The following is a 15,659-nucleotide window of genomic DNA, read 5'->3' as shown; positions in this document are numbered from 1 at the left end:
TTTACGTGCGAGTGGTCTCTGGTAGTCGCGAATGTCGTAAAACTGGCAGGCGTGTGCAAGTGCATACACGCAACGCGCGATGTGTTTTGGGGTCGGGATAATTTATGATGTCCCGCAATATCCCCGGGATATCGGGATGCGCCTTTTTGTGTGTGCCTACCCACTACCCCGGAACTGGTGGCGCAACGTATCTGTGGTCTTGATGCTGCGTTGCACAACCTGGACAATGTGCATCTGCAGCACAACCGCCGGGCACTCGCTGGCTGCGTAGATTTATGAACGATGCAATGCATCGGGACACTTGCAAGTCGAACTTGGAAACATCGAACTGGACGTAGGTTTGTTGAACGGGCAACATAAATTTTGTCCACGCTACCATCATCATTCGGACTGGATCCCACGTGGCAGGTGCGTAGAGGCTCTGGATATCCGGAAGTGAGACCCCCCGCGGGTTCGTCCATTTCCCGTGCGTGGTCTGATTGAGTTTGACTTTAGGTAAATTGAACCGAAAATCAAAAATACACACCCCATAAGTGGGAATTCTATTCGGCGTACGGTTGGGAAAGTAGAGACCATATAAAAACGGTTCAAACATTCCGCACAGAACCAGAGCTCCCGCGACAGGACTCCGGTGCGTTGTGCGCGGAAACTGATTGCGTAGTGTCGTGCGCGTTGTTTGGTCAGGATGGAAAATAATTAACGAAATTAAATGAATTTATTTGTTTTGCACGCGCGCAAAACGGTCGGGCAGTGTTTGTCTGGTCGGAAGGCATCGGAACAGGCTGTAAGACAGACGTGCCGAGAAGGGAGACATTCTGGAGAACGCTGCACGGGACACATTGTGGCCATAGCTCAAATTTTATTTCGGCTCTGTTTGAGGTGAAATATTGACAGCGGAACCGTTTTTATGGCGAAAATGTTCCGGTAACGTTGCCGTGGGTCAGTGGAGGTGATTAATGGACGCTGGTACGGTTTATTCCGCCAGCCAGCAATGGTTACTTTTGGTACGGTTTTGCGTAAGAGATTATTGAAGATTGCTTTAATCATACTAGCGTTATCCAATTTAAAAAACTCGTTATGTTTGTAAGAGTCGTAAAGGACATTTATTGTAAGCAAACTTAATAATTTAAACTTGAGCTTAACGATCTGAATCACCCTGTACCCAACGGCGGCTAAAGTGCGCTTATCAACGCACTTAACTGCGTGCATCGCACCCACACGAGAGCAAGAATCAGCTGATCTGTCGCTACGGCGAGAGCGAATAGATTAAACACACACACACACTTGCAGATGTCTGATAAGTGATAACGCGCTCAATTTACAACACTGCACTAGTATTCGAACGATCACTCTCTCCCGTTGACAGCATCCGAACTGACGTTTGTCGCGCTGGTTGCTTTGTTTATCTGCTGCGAGATGCTGCGATTGGCCGTTGTTTCCTTCGGTGTTGTGATTATTTTAACAGTTTTAGGGTCTACTAGCGCAGGTTTGCCACTGGTGGCCACCACCTGGCGCTTCACAAACGCCACCCTAAGAGGTACGGATAGATGTGTGCCTTATTATCGTGCTATATTGACGCATTTCCCTTTTGCATCACCAGCATACCAATCACTGACGGTGGGCCAATTTGATCCGATCGAAGCGCTGGTTGAGGGATGCAGTGTGTGCGAACGGGAACAGTGCGACGGAACGGTTGGCTTCGGTGGCAGTCCGGATGAGAATGGGGAAACGACACTGGACGCAATGCTGATGGACGGTAAGACGATGGACATCGGTGCGGTAGCGGCATTGCGCGATGTAAAACATGCGGCCGAAGTGGCCAAATATGTGTTGCGGAACACCAAACACACGCTGCTGGTTGGTAGCCAGGCCACCGAGTTTGCTGTTATGATGGGCTTCAAAAAGGAGTCACTGCAAACGGACGCATCGAAGAATATGTGGAGTGAGTGGAAAAATAATCACTGTCAGCCGAACTTCTGGAAGGTAAGTTGATTGTTTTATTGGTTTGTGGTCTGCTTGCGGGGGGATGTTGGTGATAAACAGCCAATTGAATGTGATTACACCATCTTTGAGGGTGAGTGAGATAAGGTATTTGATTTGAATGACGAGCATTATACATAAATCTGACAGTAGAAGATAAGAAACGAACAAGATGTATGTTTAACATGTTGAATCGTCTTCCAGAACGTTATTCCCTCACCATCGATGTCCTGCGGTCCATATGAACCAGTGTCTGCCAACACCATCCATCCTTCTTCGGAGAATTGTGGCTTGGAGAATTCGTCTGATCGGTCCGAATTTTCCTTCGGTCGTTACAATCACGACACTATTAGTATGATCGTAATTAACGAAGAAGGGCACGTGGTCGCTGGCACGTCCACGAACGGAGCACGCAATAAGATCCCCGGACGAGTTGGAGACTCCCCAATCCCTGGAGCGGGAGCATATGCCGACTCAGAAGTTGGTGCAGCAGTAGCCACAGGAGACGGAGATGTTATGATGCGTTTTTTACCATCTCTATTAGCTGTGGAGGCAATGCGCAGTGGGCAAGGTCCAGCTGAGGCAGGTCAGCAAGCCATAGGAAGGATTGCGAAATATTATCCTTCCTTTTCCGGTGGAATTGTAGTCGTGACAAAGGATGGGCGCTATGGAGCGGCTTGTCACGGTATGGAAGAGTTCCCATACTCGGTAGCCGATGGAACCGTATCGGAAGGGGATGTACATGTGCTCACTGTCAAATGTCAAACAAATTAATTCAAACCAACGAAAAAAAAACCGACAAAACAGGAAATCGTCACATTTCGGTTTAAATTGTAGCTAGGAAAGCTTTCAATAATAAAATCCCTTTTTGAAACCGTTCATCTCCACGCACAAGGAACGAACTTCCAGCAGCAATTAATCCAATCATAATAAAATCTGTTGTAATCTAATTTTTAAATCTGCTTTACGGTTGTTTTGATCCGGAGCGATTATGCTGTATTCATTACAAGACGATATCCTGCCACCGCAGCTCAGCTTTAAACGACTGCGCAAGGACGAGAAATCATCAATCGTAATCCAATAAAAGGATACACCTTCGGGGGCTTGGTTTTCAAATTCAGCAGCAGCACGCGAACGTGCTGTCTTGGCGCTGTGGCCGTCGACACCATCATCGTTCGTCTTCGACCGGGGAGAGGCGAACAATCCTTGTGCCCTGCTTGCCAAAGTAACCCAAATGCACTAAGGCGTGCATACTTTCAGGGGGTTTTCCCCGGTAGGGTGGTGAGCGGATTGTTCCATTTGTTGTCTTATCCGTTCCGGACAGGGAAGCATACAGTGGCCACACTTGCAAGAACTATAAACACACCGAAATCTGTGTTGAATGTGTGTTGAAAAAAAAAACAAGTTGGTAAATAAAATGTTGTACTCCATTCTTTGCACTCCACGCGTCGCACACCCGTACCAAATTGCACCAGGAGTTGTCTGGATCATCGGTGCGTCGTGCCTTTTCCGCGAGGGATTCGTCCTAAATTGTTGTCCCGTTTGTTTGTGTTGTTGTTGCTTTTTTTTATACCAATTCCCAACTTTATGTCTCTAGAGGATTAATACAACCGGCACCTACACATTCATCCATCCAGCGGGACCGTTGTTTGGACGCGAAACTCGAGCATACCGAAATAGTCCGACTCTCGCGAGGATACCGGCACGGGACAGTGCATTCGTAAGAATATTTTTGCAAGAATCTAGACGAAAAGAGAATTTATTAGCAGAACCAAGGGGGAAAAGCTGGTCATGTCGGCTGGAAAAAGTAGGATAAAGCTAAAAAAAAAAAATACCCACAACTGTGACGTCACGGAAAATTGTCAGCTTTTCTTGGACGCTGGTGTACTCCGATTCACCCATTGGTTGCCACCGTTGGTGATCGATAGCCACGCCCATCGGGTACGGTTGGTACAGGATTTTCCCCTTTTGTGGAAGAAAATTTCTTTCGCAGTTTGAGGTTAGGGTGCAACGCATCCTTGCGCACCCGTACGGTGGCCTACTTTGTTTTCATTCGCGAGCACGTGCGAAAGTACGCCGAATGGAAAGAGAGGACAGAAGGATACGTGCGAGAGTGTGCCCTGCTCACACTGGTAAAGGTATCCGCAGGATAAAAAGAGCAAGCCATCGGTTTCCGCGCTAGCACACTGTAGCCCGTGTCCTTTCGGGTTGCGTACGTACTGCGTGTGACATGTGCTTCCAGGGAAATAGCGGGGAACTCGGATCACCACCGTTGGAACAATAGGAAAATACACACCAGCACACACCAGCATCAGATGGGCTATCGTGACGGGACAGGCTTTGAGTTCACATTTATTGAATTAAGCTTATCATTTGATTTCGGCAAATGCAAGCAACCGGTCGCACCAGCCGAGCAGAGTGGCAGCGTCCTTGCGTAGTCAGTGGGTAAAGTTTGCACCGAGATTTCGTCGTCGTCGATACAAGGCATTTGTACGTGGTTCTAGACGGGCAACCCTCTTACCTGTGAAGTGTCTAGGCTAGGTGAATTCACTAGTAGAGTGTTTCGTGAAGGATTATGTGGTGAATTCCCATCTGTTTCGTTGAGTTGTTAAAAGTGTAAACTAAACAACGAATTAATAACGTTACTGACGTGAAAGATTTTTCCGTTCAACTGTTTCTAAAGCAGCGAATTTTCCTTAAGCGGAAGTCACTGAATAGTTGTTGCTTTACTCTACTAAATTTTGGGATTAAAATAAAAGCAAAATACCCAACCTACCAACAGAGTTTACCCCGAATTTATGGCCGAATGGGCAATAACCCATCAGCAGGTGTGGTAAAACATTGCGTACAGAGTGACGACGTGTAAATCGGCAGAATTCACGGTTTCCGTTCGGTGTTGAGGCGAAAATTCATGGATAATAAAAATAAATAACGCAACAAAAAATTTCCGCAAGCAAATTGCACATCAACAATATTCATCCCCACGGAAGCAGTTGTGTGCGCGCTGTGTGTTTTGTGGGTGGAAGGGTCGAAAAAAATCCAGCCCACCGCACAAAACCCAACTGACAGACAATTCGACGCGTAAGTCTGAGTGGTTCGAGTGTACACACACACACACAATTGGGTGTAAAGTACTGGAAAAAAGGCACACAACAACAACAACAAAAAAGCACTCACCGGAATGCGAGAAACAACTACACGCGCCAACCGAGTGAAGCGAGGAATTAATATTTAATTTCAATTCAACCAAACGATCCCTGAGCTGTGTGTTTGTGTGTGTGTGTATGTGTGTGTGGTTACTTATTTTTGTGGTTGTTGTTTCCTACCCCATCTGTTAACGGTAGCGAAAAGGTGCGAATTTGGTGGTTTTATTCCCGGTGATTTGGAACTTCGAATCGTAATGCCTTTTTCGCGGTAGAATTGGATCCTCCTTACTCCATGCCACATTCATTCCGGTAGGGCTGGTTGGGGCCAGTTTAGTGATCAGTGAAAGTATTATTGCAATCAGCGTTACCATCATCACCGTGACGGGAAGCAATCGTGTGCGCCTAGAAGGTATGCAATACGGATAATCGCGTGAGTGGTTGACAGTTGGTTTGTTTACATAGTGTAATTGACAGTTAGGCGAGTGCGTTGGAGGGCTAGTAAAGCAGCAGAACTAAACGCACTCCACACGGCAAGCGTACAGCCGTGTGTTTCCTTTTTTTCGTGGTGAACCGGTGTTATAAAAAGTCGTCAAAATTTATCCCCACGATATGGACTATTCGTACCTTAACCAGGCGGCAGCTAGCTTTGACTCTAGCTGCCTCCAGGGTGGTATGGACCCGACCGGGCTAGGCAATATGCCCTGCTCGTACGGGGATTTAACGTCGTGCAGCCAGATGTCACAGGCGGCCTATCGCTATACGGCGGCCGCGGCGTCTATGGCACGGTCGTACAATCCCGTCGGCACTGGCGTCGGACCGGGTAATGTGACGATGAGTGCCCTCCACCATGCAGCTGCTGCAGCCGGACCAGGATCGCAATGTTCGGTAATGGGTGGCCGGACACACCAGGACGTGCACCGGGCCTCAATGTTCCAGACTTCAATGAATCTACAGTGTAAGTATTGGAGAGTGTAGAGTTAAGATCACCGACAAAACACAAAATGCTTCTTTGCTGCTTTTGCATTAAGTACATAGAGGTGTTTTTATTTGCTTATTTGTTTGATTATCAAATGCTTACAAACTAGGATGTCTTTACGAGCAAACATTCGTGACGTTTGTTCGATCATTCGTCGTATTAAATCACACATGTAGTCCTTGTACCGAGGCTGCAGCAGAGACGGCAGCTCAGGTACGGCGTTCGACGGGAACAGTGTAGAACTCTCGCATTAACCTACAAAACTAGTACTAGGAACAAACGCCATCACGCGTTCGGGCCCGTTTACGGATAGCATAACGTTGTCTTTATCGCTAAAATGTACAGATCACTGGTGTCTTTTGTAGAGTCTCAATGTAATGTTGCTTGGGTAGAACATTTTGAGGAACTGTTTCAAGGGTGGCTTCACCGTGCTTTGTTCGTTCGCCCCCTTCTTAAGCTGGGATACTCTTCCGACGACACTCCTGGATCGCTTTGTCCAGCTGCTCAAAGTCGTAGAACACCCGGTACTCGAGATCGGCACCCTCGAACACATTGCCAACCGAGGGTTTCAGGTTCAGGAACAGCAACAGTTGGTTTCGGCTCTTAAAGTCTTTGATGAGCGTATCGATGACTTGGGCGGCCGTAAAATCGGCACCGTAAATATGCGTACAGTCGATCACGACCGGTATCTGGCTCTTGAGACCGTGCTTGTTGATCAGGTTCCGGACGTAGTCCACCGAGGGGAAGATAAGGCAGCGATCCGGCGTTAGCATCAGATACTTCACGCCGCACGGTGTGACGGCTTGATCCATGTGAATCTTCGGCCGAGCGGCATGGTACAGAATGAACAGGATGTTCAGCCCAATTCCGACCAAAATACCATACTCAAGCGGGAGCGCAAGACACGCGATGAAGGTTGCGATGCCGGGGATAAGATCAGTTTTCTTGCTTCTCCACATCGGTTTCACGACACGCACCTCTATCATGAAGATGACGGCTGCTATGATGATTGCGGCCAGAGCTGCCCGAGGTATATAGAAGAAGTACGGTGTGAAGAAGAGCAGCGCTAGGATGACTAGCAGCCCGGTGTACAGCCCACCGAATGGGGTGCGTACTCCACTAGCATTGTTGACGGCACCACGCGAAAGGGCTCCCGTGCCGGGGTATCCCTGGACGAAGGAGTTCGCAATGTTGGACACACCGATAGCGATAAGTTCCTGTGTGGCATCTACGGGCTTTCCATCGGCTGGAATGATAAAGTGTCGATTAGTTGCTAGGAATTGCTGAAGTCTGACATAAAATACCTACCGAAGGCCTTGCAGATGGCAATGTTTTCAAGCAGCGCAATCAACGGGATGACGATCAGCATTGATCCCAAACCTTGCAGCAGATCTCCGAAGCTCTCGTACTCTTGTACTATCGTTCCATTAGCATCCTTAACTTCCGGCACGGAAAATGGTGGTGCCTGCACGCTTGGTAGTCCGCTAGGAACCTCACCAATCATGCGGAATGGTTGGCTTCCATTCTCGTAGAATGCCGCTCCGATACCACCACAAACGACCACAATGATAGCGTTTCGCGCCGTGCCGATCAGCCACAATGATTTGTTGATGATCTTCTGGACGACGGACTGATCGCAAGCATCCGGAGGTCCAACCTTAATGCGGGGCAGTAGCCGCATCAGGAGCAGCACCACGATGCAGATGAAGCCCATCAGCGCATCACCAATCTGGGTGTTGTGTATGTCATCGATAATGGACGACCATTGCTCAATGAAGGTGTTTCCTTTGGCGACGATACCCAGCAGATCCTTCACCTGGGAGCTAAGGATGATCAGCGAAACGGCAGACGTAAACCCGGAGCTTACCGGGCCGGACACAAAGTCAATGAGGAAGCCAAGCCCGAACAGTCCCATCAGTAGCTCGATCAGCCCGGTAAGGAAGCACAGCAGTACGGCTCGCTGCCAGACACCATCACAGGCCTGGAAGGTTAAGAGTGACGCAATTGCCGTTGGTCCCATAGGGACGTCCTTGCACGAACCGAGCAGGATATAGACGAAACAACCAACAAACGAACCATAAAGACCGTACTGTAAATATACACACAGTGGAATAGATAGAGGTTCTTATCTGTTTGCGAACGAAGCTCGCACTTACCGCTGCGGGTAAACCGGCAATGCTGCTGTAGGCGAGAGCCTGCGGGATGACAGTGAGCCCAACGGTAATGCCAGCCACCAGATCACCCACCGCATCGTCCGCGCTGTACTTTGGCAGCCAGTTTAGCACCGGCACACGCTTGTAGAGGATCTTCCGGCGACAGACGTTCTTGCACTTGCGCCGGAACCAAGGTCCAATGGATTTGATCTGATCCATCGTTGACTGTTTATCGTCCGTTACTGTGTTTTTTTTGGATGAGAACTTTCATGAGGATGTTGAGTTGGATGGGATGGATATCTTCGTTTACTTACAGATGAACTCGTTACTACCGCGATAACCGGGGACATCCTTGTGTATTGGAGGTACACTGAGGGAGTGTTGTGAGCCGCTCAAACCGTGAATGTTGTAGACCGAGGCCGACTTGATCTGGACCTTATCCAGCTGGGTGTCACTGGACGTTCGCCTGTTGGTTTGGGAAGAGCGAGCAAAACACAAAACCTTCTACTTAGTACGATCGTCATAAACTACTAGGCTTGCCGTTTTGTACAGGCAGCAGCTTGCTCAGGCTGTACAGAACACTGCAAACGTGTGAATTGTGTTACGCGTATGAGTCATCGTTTGTTAAGCCCTTGCGAGCTTACCGTACTCAAGCCGTCCTCAAGGTCGCCCTTGAGACAAAAAAAAAAACACTGCGCAACTGATTTTCAAGTGTAGCGTCAGGTGTTGGGAGCATATACAGTTAGTAGAATTTCGATGCGCTAACCTAATAACTTTAATTCAAGTGAATTGGGACAGTGAGATGATGAAGTACATTAATGTAGCACGAACTGGCTCTCGAGTGTGGCAATGTACCGTACTAGAGCTCATCAATCGTGTAGCTTTAGAGCAAGCTGCAGCTTAAATAAAACACGTAAAAAAGGCTAGGAAACAATCATTTTTTATTGTTTCCCTAACCGGTCACTCGTAAAACGATGCGCTGCACTATCGCGTGTCGAGTGCGGAACGCGTGGCGCGACAACCAAGTGTGCTAAAATTAACATTTTTGCCAATGCCTACTTTTCACAAACTGACACTTGGTTGGTGATGGTGCAGCGCAGCAGAGCTACGCGGTGTTGTTCTAATCACTAGAATCAAGCCGATGTAACGTGTGCTCACTTCAGGTTCAGGGCCATAAAATCAGGGCCTTCAAAAAAAACTGAAGAAAACAAACGACCTTCCGAGCTTGAAATTGGAGACTTAGACGAATCACCTCACGGAACTAAAAGCTCATCCAGCTGTGGAAAATGGTCGTTAGTGTATTGATGGTTTTATTTCCTAACACGGTTATGTGTCACCGGACCGGGTGGACGTGTAGTGGCCCCGTCGAAACGTCAAGCTATAATTTATCCACCTGCAGGTCGCATTCTCTCTTTCGTTCTGCCGTACGGGGAGCGCACGAGAGTGGTCACGTTTGCCGGTTGTACGTAGAATTTGTCAGAATTAGCGAGAAGCACAGGCGCGTATACTTATCGGCCATAAATTCACTAGTGTCTAGCTCGTAAGGATAAACAGAGCGCGTCCGTATGCGCCAGGTGGTAAATCTGTACAGTCCACCTGATGATGTCGCCGTGTACGCAGCTTCTGGAATATGGCAAGCCGGGGGTACTTGAGTATTCGCTGTCCGGAATAGAGCTTCCGGATGTGTATCAACTTAGGGGGAGAAAAAAAACTGGGGAATGTGTTGTAACATTCCTTACATTCGATCATGATTAATTGCTGATATTTGAACGATTCCTGATGGTGCCAAATCGCACTACGTACTACACCGCGTACAGTGCAATGAACGGCCATGATTTTGACCATCAAAAACCTCCACCAGACTAAGATTTGGGGTGTTTGCTTTTTTGTGTGTCGTTGTTCGAAAGAGTTTTTTGGCAGCCTATCACTTTCGACACCGAGCATAGACTGTTTGTCCAAGGGGGAAAAAACGAGTGCTCAGTTCCTTCATATGAATCTATCTGCCTTTCGGGCGTGAATATGAACGGAACGGCGCAGCTCTCACGTGATGCGTTGAGGTAGATGGACGTCGAAACAAAAAAGAAAAATCATCCATATCCTGCTCAATGCGGGGAACGGAAGTTCCCTCGACCGAAACGGGCTAATGGCGTACACAGCGGAGAGAAAAAAAAAAACAAGAACCAGGTTGTCTTGGGTGACCGACATCAACGCGAAACCGAACGGTACGGTACGTGAAGTTCATGAACGCGAGAACGTAATTTGGGCAAGTCTATTTCGGGAACTCGACATTCGGGCTGGCATGTGTCTTCTTTGCCTCGCTATTATACGACGGTGTCAACCGCATCACGGCTACCGTTGAACGCTTGGGTCTTTTGGGTAACAATTAAACTCAGCTGATAGTGTGGAGCATTGAGAATTCGGGACTTTAAGTCGTTGCAGAAATATTACGATTGTGTAGCTGCTGCAAGGTTGTCCAAGATCTCCAAGAAAACGAATACCTGGAATGGTGTCGTTAGACATCTGGACATCTTGCCGTTTTAAAACATGGCTCGTGGCAACTCGATTGACAAGTTGCAGGTGCATCAGAGGCTATTGGCGCATCCCTGGCAATGGCAGTGCCAAACGACAAGGTGTCAATTGTCGCGATAAGGCCGTTTGATGAGTGCCATAAAAAAAATAGTACGAAACCTCGGTTATGATCGTTTATGATGTGCCTGATGCCCGGAGTTCAATCTGACGTGTGTGTATGTCATGTTGACAAGGGTTTGCGCCGTTCGTGTTGTCAGTGCGATATTACTTCACGCGACTACCGATAACGCACGGGGGTGCTGATGCCGGGAGTTGAAGTGTCGCGGTAAGCGGCACACATAACGACAAGCATCATGTATGTGTGTTTTTTTTTGGTTTTCGGAACTCTAGCAGATTGTTTTTTTGTTTGCCAATTGCAACTGTTTGGGTATTTGCACAGTCTACAAAGTTATCAGCTAATATATGACATTAGACGACGCGAGCAGCGCATGAAGATCAAACACACGCAGCAAAAAACCAGCAGGAGTTTACAAACAAAACACAAGCACAACAATTGGGCAGCATTTGGTTTAAGATAAGCGTGATCAAATCTTTGCTTTTCGTCTACAAAACAACGGCAACAACGGTCGTTGAGTGGCCACAGGAAACACCGTTGCTAATGTCTACGGTTTTATCGTCCGGCTTAATTAGTTTACCTCCTTTGTACACTTTTCGGGCATTTGACCGTTTGCCCAAAAGCCATCGTATCAGCAGACAAACATTAGTCACACGGTTGTTTGGGCGCATTGCGTCTCGTGCGTGATCACGAGATTGTTTTCGGCTCCATGACACGAGCCACCAACGAGTTCGCCTTAATTCTTACCGAATGCTTATCCGGGGGATGGTGAGACTGAACGTACTGGTACTGGTGGCTGGTTCTGGCGAGTCGTTGTTTGCCATATTTGGAAGACCGACTACTAGAACCTTCTATACACCTTGATACGCGCACCTCGAATGTTCTGCCCCGACCGAGGGCTATCGATCTACTAAGTGATCTTCGACGGGTTCACGCGGTTCCTTGCTCGTAACTAGGAAAACCCTTTTTGCGCGAACCCTTACGAACATGCATCGGTTGCGCTCGGGATGTTTTGACCGATCGAGCATATGGGATCGTGTGTTGGATCGCTGACAAGTGGGGCACAACTACCAAATGCCTGCCTAGTGTCAACCAACAACCAAGCATACCGATTGGTAACGATCACTCGCACAGGAAGCTTTTGCGTCAGATGTCAAAGTCGTGTTGCCTTTCGGGTATGGCGTTGTTTACTACGCTACATGTTTAACAACGAAAAGTGAAAAGAAAATTGATGGATGATGATGCTGATGATGGACGTTAAAAATGCTGTTCCCCTTTCGGTGATAAACATATCGGATATTGTATTCTGATATAATTCTAAACGAGGTAAATCACGCGGAGGAGGAAGTTATGCGTCTAGATCAGTTATCAGACTCTTGGTAATGAAAAAAAAATTACGGCAGGTTAAACGGTTTCAAGAACGATAACTGCAATTGGCATGCACTCGTCTTATCGTGACGAAGTGATAAAGTCTAGCGATGCTAATCGTTCAAGTGTTCCGTACAGCCCTCGGTTAGTGACGTCTAACGGAAGTGATTTATGTGTACGGTCCGGCAGCAGTAAAACACATGCCATTTTGTAAAAGCGTTATTATATGCATACACCTGCACGAGACGTAAATGTGGTTTCAATCATTCGCATACACGTGCGTGCTCCAAGATAGTCGCACGATGTGTATTGTGTGTACTAATCTATCCACCAAAATCGCGTATCTCTATATCTCGTCGCGACGAAATCGTACACGGCGTTTAATAATTACCAGGATAAGAAGGATCGGCTGTGTGACTCTTAAGATAGTAATTGATTTTTATGGCCCGTACCACACTGTTGTTGTTTGCATGAATAATGGATAATCTCCCGTGACGGAATGGCGTGTGTGATACCGGGCTAGAGTCTGCGCTGGGTGACGCTAGACGCTTATCACAGGTGATCTTTATCCGATCGTTGAACCAACGCAACGTTATATTAGCACGTTGATCTTTAAAGATGGTTGTTTAACGATGCAAATGAACTTAAAGCACATCTTGCATGGGAATGGGAAATAACTAAAAAGCAATATCAACTTGTAACCATTTTTTTGTGGATGTGTTGTGGATGACAAATGGGGGAAAGAACAACAAACTGCAAGACACTGCTCAGAAATAGACACTTTTCTATTTTCTCTGACGCGCCTGTTGTTTGCTCGGTCGTAGCATGCGAGAGTATCTTAGTAGGCAGTTGTATCTTTTCGTGTTGCTTTTAATTGGTTCGCAGAACTCGAGTGCACCACAATTCCACCCGTTGCGTTGTTGCTTCACTTTCATCAAATATCAGTCGTGGTTAATTGAAGAAAGTCACTTTCGAGAGCCTTCCCTGTTTGAATATTGGAATGCCCAACGGCTTGATATCGCCGATGTTGCAGGACACTTGTTAAGAGCCCTCGTACATGGGTACAAATGTGACATCTTTAGTGCTCGAAAAAGGGCGCCCGATAAGATGCTGTTAGTTTTATTGTTCATCCTGAAGTAGCCACTGTAGAGCTTGCTTGGACCATCGGCCAGCCAGGTGGCGTTAAGTTTGCCTTGGTTTAAATAGTAACTATTAGTTTTATCTCCCGGCGCAGGCGCATGTGTTTGACGAGTGATAGTGACGAAACAGATGTGTAGGAGGAGTTGCTAAACAAATACTTCAGTAGAGCATTAGGTCAGCCATGTGAGGATGTCTACAACTAGATGTAGGTCCTCGTGTAGCACATGCTGCTCCAAGAGAGGCTAATGTGTCTTCTGAAGTATGAAGTGAATAAAATAGTAATACTTACGACATGGTAAATTCTTCAACAGTAGCACTGTTGCAAGATCGCTTCACTCACTTCACTTCCAAACTGTTATAAAGTCTCACAAGAAGATGAACAACACTGCTAACACTTGGCACTGGGTTCCTGACTAGTACCCTCGCCGAGATGCCCTTATATCTTCTAGTCCCTTTCGATCAGGACCAGGCACCAGTAATTGTTGGGATGGACCAAAAGGGATCTTCCCACACCGTGTGCTAACGGGTTACTGAGCTGACCCGACCGATGGTGGAGAAATTTTAATCAACTCCGTCCTGCGGCCACCTCAGATAGGTGCTCTCCGACTGTCAAGAAGTGTGACCAACTGTACGTCCGGAGGAACTGAAACAATAGCGAGTTGTTTGAATTGTATCTCTCTTGCTCATATGCTAATAGTGCGTTAGTAAGCCTTTGGTGCTCTCTTCTGTTCTAAGCTGTCACACGAACCGTACAGAGCGGACCTGCAGCGGAGTGCTCTCAGACAATCTTAACTCACGTATTTGCTGAGCTGTTCGCGCATCTGGCAAATTTCTCTCTTATCGTAAGAACGGGGTCAAAATCAAGAGAGTCGCGGAGCACAGGAAAAAAAAACGAACTCTGAGGAAAAGCATTAGGTACTCGCAAAAGTTCGTAAGTAAAGATTGGAAATTTGAATGCCCTGTAAATTTGATTAGTTTTTGGCTGATGTAGAATACGCGAAGAACACATATTACATCATTCCTCGCTTGATACATCAGTAAATCAGGTTGATTGAGTAGGTATTAGAACTCTGCTCCGTACCTGTTGGCGTGCATCGTTTTTCTTATCACATCGATCGTGTTGCGTTGTCGCGATCGTAACGCCTCCATTCCCTCACTTATCAGCCCATAAAGGGGGAAACACTACGTCTACGATGTTGGTGGTAGCTGCGAAATCAAATTTACTAATTGACAATTGAAGTTTACCGTTTAAGTGGGTTGTTTGGTGATTTTTCTTCGCGCGGTCTCTCGTGCGCGCGGGGGTCTGCGAAAGCAAAACGGTCCCACGATTGATAATGACAATTCGCACGCGAGCAAACAACATCAAAACCCCGTGCGTAGATGGTAACGTGTTTCCGCATTGTGGTGAACCACCGGGCAAACAAGTGACAACCGACGCCAAAGTGAAGCGAAATATTCATAAAGACATAAATCTTGCGCTTGTTTGTGTGGTACGCGGAACGCGGTTTGCGTCATTTTTTCACCTGTTCCAGCTGTTGGTGGAGGTAAACACAAGAGTGCCATCGCTGATGAGAGGAACCTCACGAAAACATAGGTAAATCAAGGTTGCTGCCATCTGCAAAAACAAAGGTAAACAATATAGATAACTAGCTGGTGGTGTTCCACAGTACGAACTGCATCCACTCGGGTTGGGCGCAGAGTTGACCTTTTCCTGTCTCCGGGCTAGTGGATGTACTGTCATCTGTCATCTGGAGCACTCTGGAGCGCGCTGTGGTAGCTGTCACTAGGGCGAGGATGAGTATTATGCACGATAAAAACATGATCATAAACTCATCTACATCCGATAAGGCGGTAACGTTCGGTGTCATTACCTGTTTGCTGTTTACAGCCAGCCGTCCGCTGTATTCTTCCAGATGTGCGAATCCTAGAGAAAGAACCTCGAGTTCCTGACTGGCTCGAACACCCAAAACCCATAGCTTCCTACAACCTTGACCGTTCGACGTACAATCGGCAGAGGTTATCGGGATATAGACGATCCACTCATTGCGGGGTCGTAAAGCAGTGACTAAAAATAGAATAATAACAGCTTTTATGAGCTATTCTTTCCGTTGTGGCGTCGTTTCGGGTGCGCTAATCATGCCCAAGCAGGAAGCACGATTGGTATCAAAATCTGGTCCATTTTAATGGGACGAATGATTTAGAGAAATCAAGGTGACGAGCCGTATTTTCGGGAGCTCTTTCCCGCGGCTGGC

At 47.2% G+C, this 15,659-nt stretch overlaps 3 protein-coding genes across 4 annotated transcripts in view; 2 read left to right on the top strand and 1 right to left on the bottom strand.

Moving 5' to 3' along the window:
• Window positions 1-1,406: 1,406 nt before the first annotated feature.
• Window positions 1,407-2,899, top strand: LOC128296823 (N(4)-(Beta-N-acetylglucosaminyl)-L-asparaginase). Its single transcript, XM_053032322.1, has 3 exons — window positions 1,407-1,537; window positions 1,601-1,983; window positions 2,185-2,899. Exons 1-3 carry the CDS (start codon window positions 1,417-1,419, stop codon window positions 2,752-2,754), a joined length of 1,074 nt encoding a protein of 357 aa, XP_052888282.1. The 5' UTR covers window positions 1,407-1,416; the 3' UTR covers window positions 2,755-2,899.
• A 2,836-nt stretch (window positions 2,900-5,735) lies between these two features.
• The window catches only part of LOC128309364 (paired mesoderm homeobox protein 2B-like), a 41,064-nt gene continuing 31,140 nt past the window's right edge, over window positions 5,736-15,659 (top strand). The window contains exon 1 of the mRNA XM_053045731.1: window positions 5,736-6,081. Within this exon, the coding sequence (XP_052901691.1) occupies window positions 5,736-6,081 (346 nt within the window). The remainder of the gene's footprint in view (window positions 6,082-15,659) is intronic.
• On the bottom strand, window positions 6,169-13,770 carry LOC128309362 (sodium-independent sulfate anion transporter-like). Of its 2 annotated transcripts, none has more exons than XM_053045730.1 (5): window positions 13,697-13,770; window positions 8,570-8,721; window positions 8,259-8,497; window positions 7,411-8,191; window positions 6,169-7,348 (listed from the first exon to the last, which is right to left on the bottom strand). In XM_053045730.1, exons 1-5 carry the CDS (start codon window positions 13,699-13,701, stop codon window positions 6,555-6,557), a joined length of 1,971 nt encoding a protein of 656 aa, XP_052901690.1. In that variant the 5' UTR covers window positions 13,702-13,770; the 3' UTR covers window positions 6,169-6,554. The 2 variants fall into 2 exon arrangements, with proteins under 2 accessions (XP_052901690.1, XP_052901689.1); XM_053045729.1 differs by lacking the exon at window positions 13,697-13,770 and adding an exon at window positions 11,647-11,788.

This window comes from Anopheles moucheti, chromosome 2 (assembly GCF_943734755.1).
Source record: "Anopheles moucheti chromosome 2, idAnoMoucSN_F20_07, whole genome shotgun sequence".
Taxonomy (NCBI): domain Eukaryota; kingdom Metazoa; phylum Arthropoda; class Insecta; order Diptera; family Culicidae; genus Anopheles; species Anopheles moucheti.
Note: the sequence above shows the minus strand (reverse complement) of the source record. Positions and strands in the feature narration are given on the sequence as shown.

Bases quoted from the DNA above. Each gene is read 5' to 3' on its own strand.
- LOC128296823 (XM_053032322.1), top strand. From the start codon at position 1,417: ATGCTGCGATTGGCCGTTGTTTCCTTCGGTGTTGTGATTATTTTAACA. The intron at 1,538-1,600 runs GTACGGATAGAT...TTGCATCACCAG, and splicing joins CACAAACGCCACCCTAAGAG to CATACCAATCACTGACGGTG. The intron at 1,984-2,184 runs GTAAGTTGATTG...ATCGTCTTCCAG, and splicing joins GTCAGCCGAACTTCTGGAAG to AACGTTATTCCCTCACCATC.
- LOC128309362 (XM_053045729.1), bottom strand. From the start codon at position 11,723: ATGGCAAACAACGACTCGCCAGAACCAGCCACCAGTACCAGTACGTTC. The intron at 8,498-8,569 runs GTAAGTAAACGA...AAAAAAACACAG, and splicing joins CGGTAGTAACGAGTTCATCT to TAACGGACGATAAACAGTCA. The intron at 8,192-8,258 runs GTAAGTGCGAGC...GTATATTTACAG, and splicing joins TTGCCGGTTTACCCGCAGCG to TACGGTCTTTATGGTTCGTT.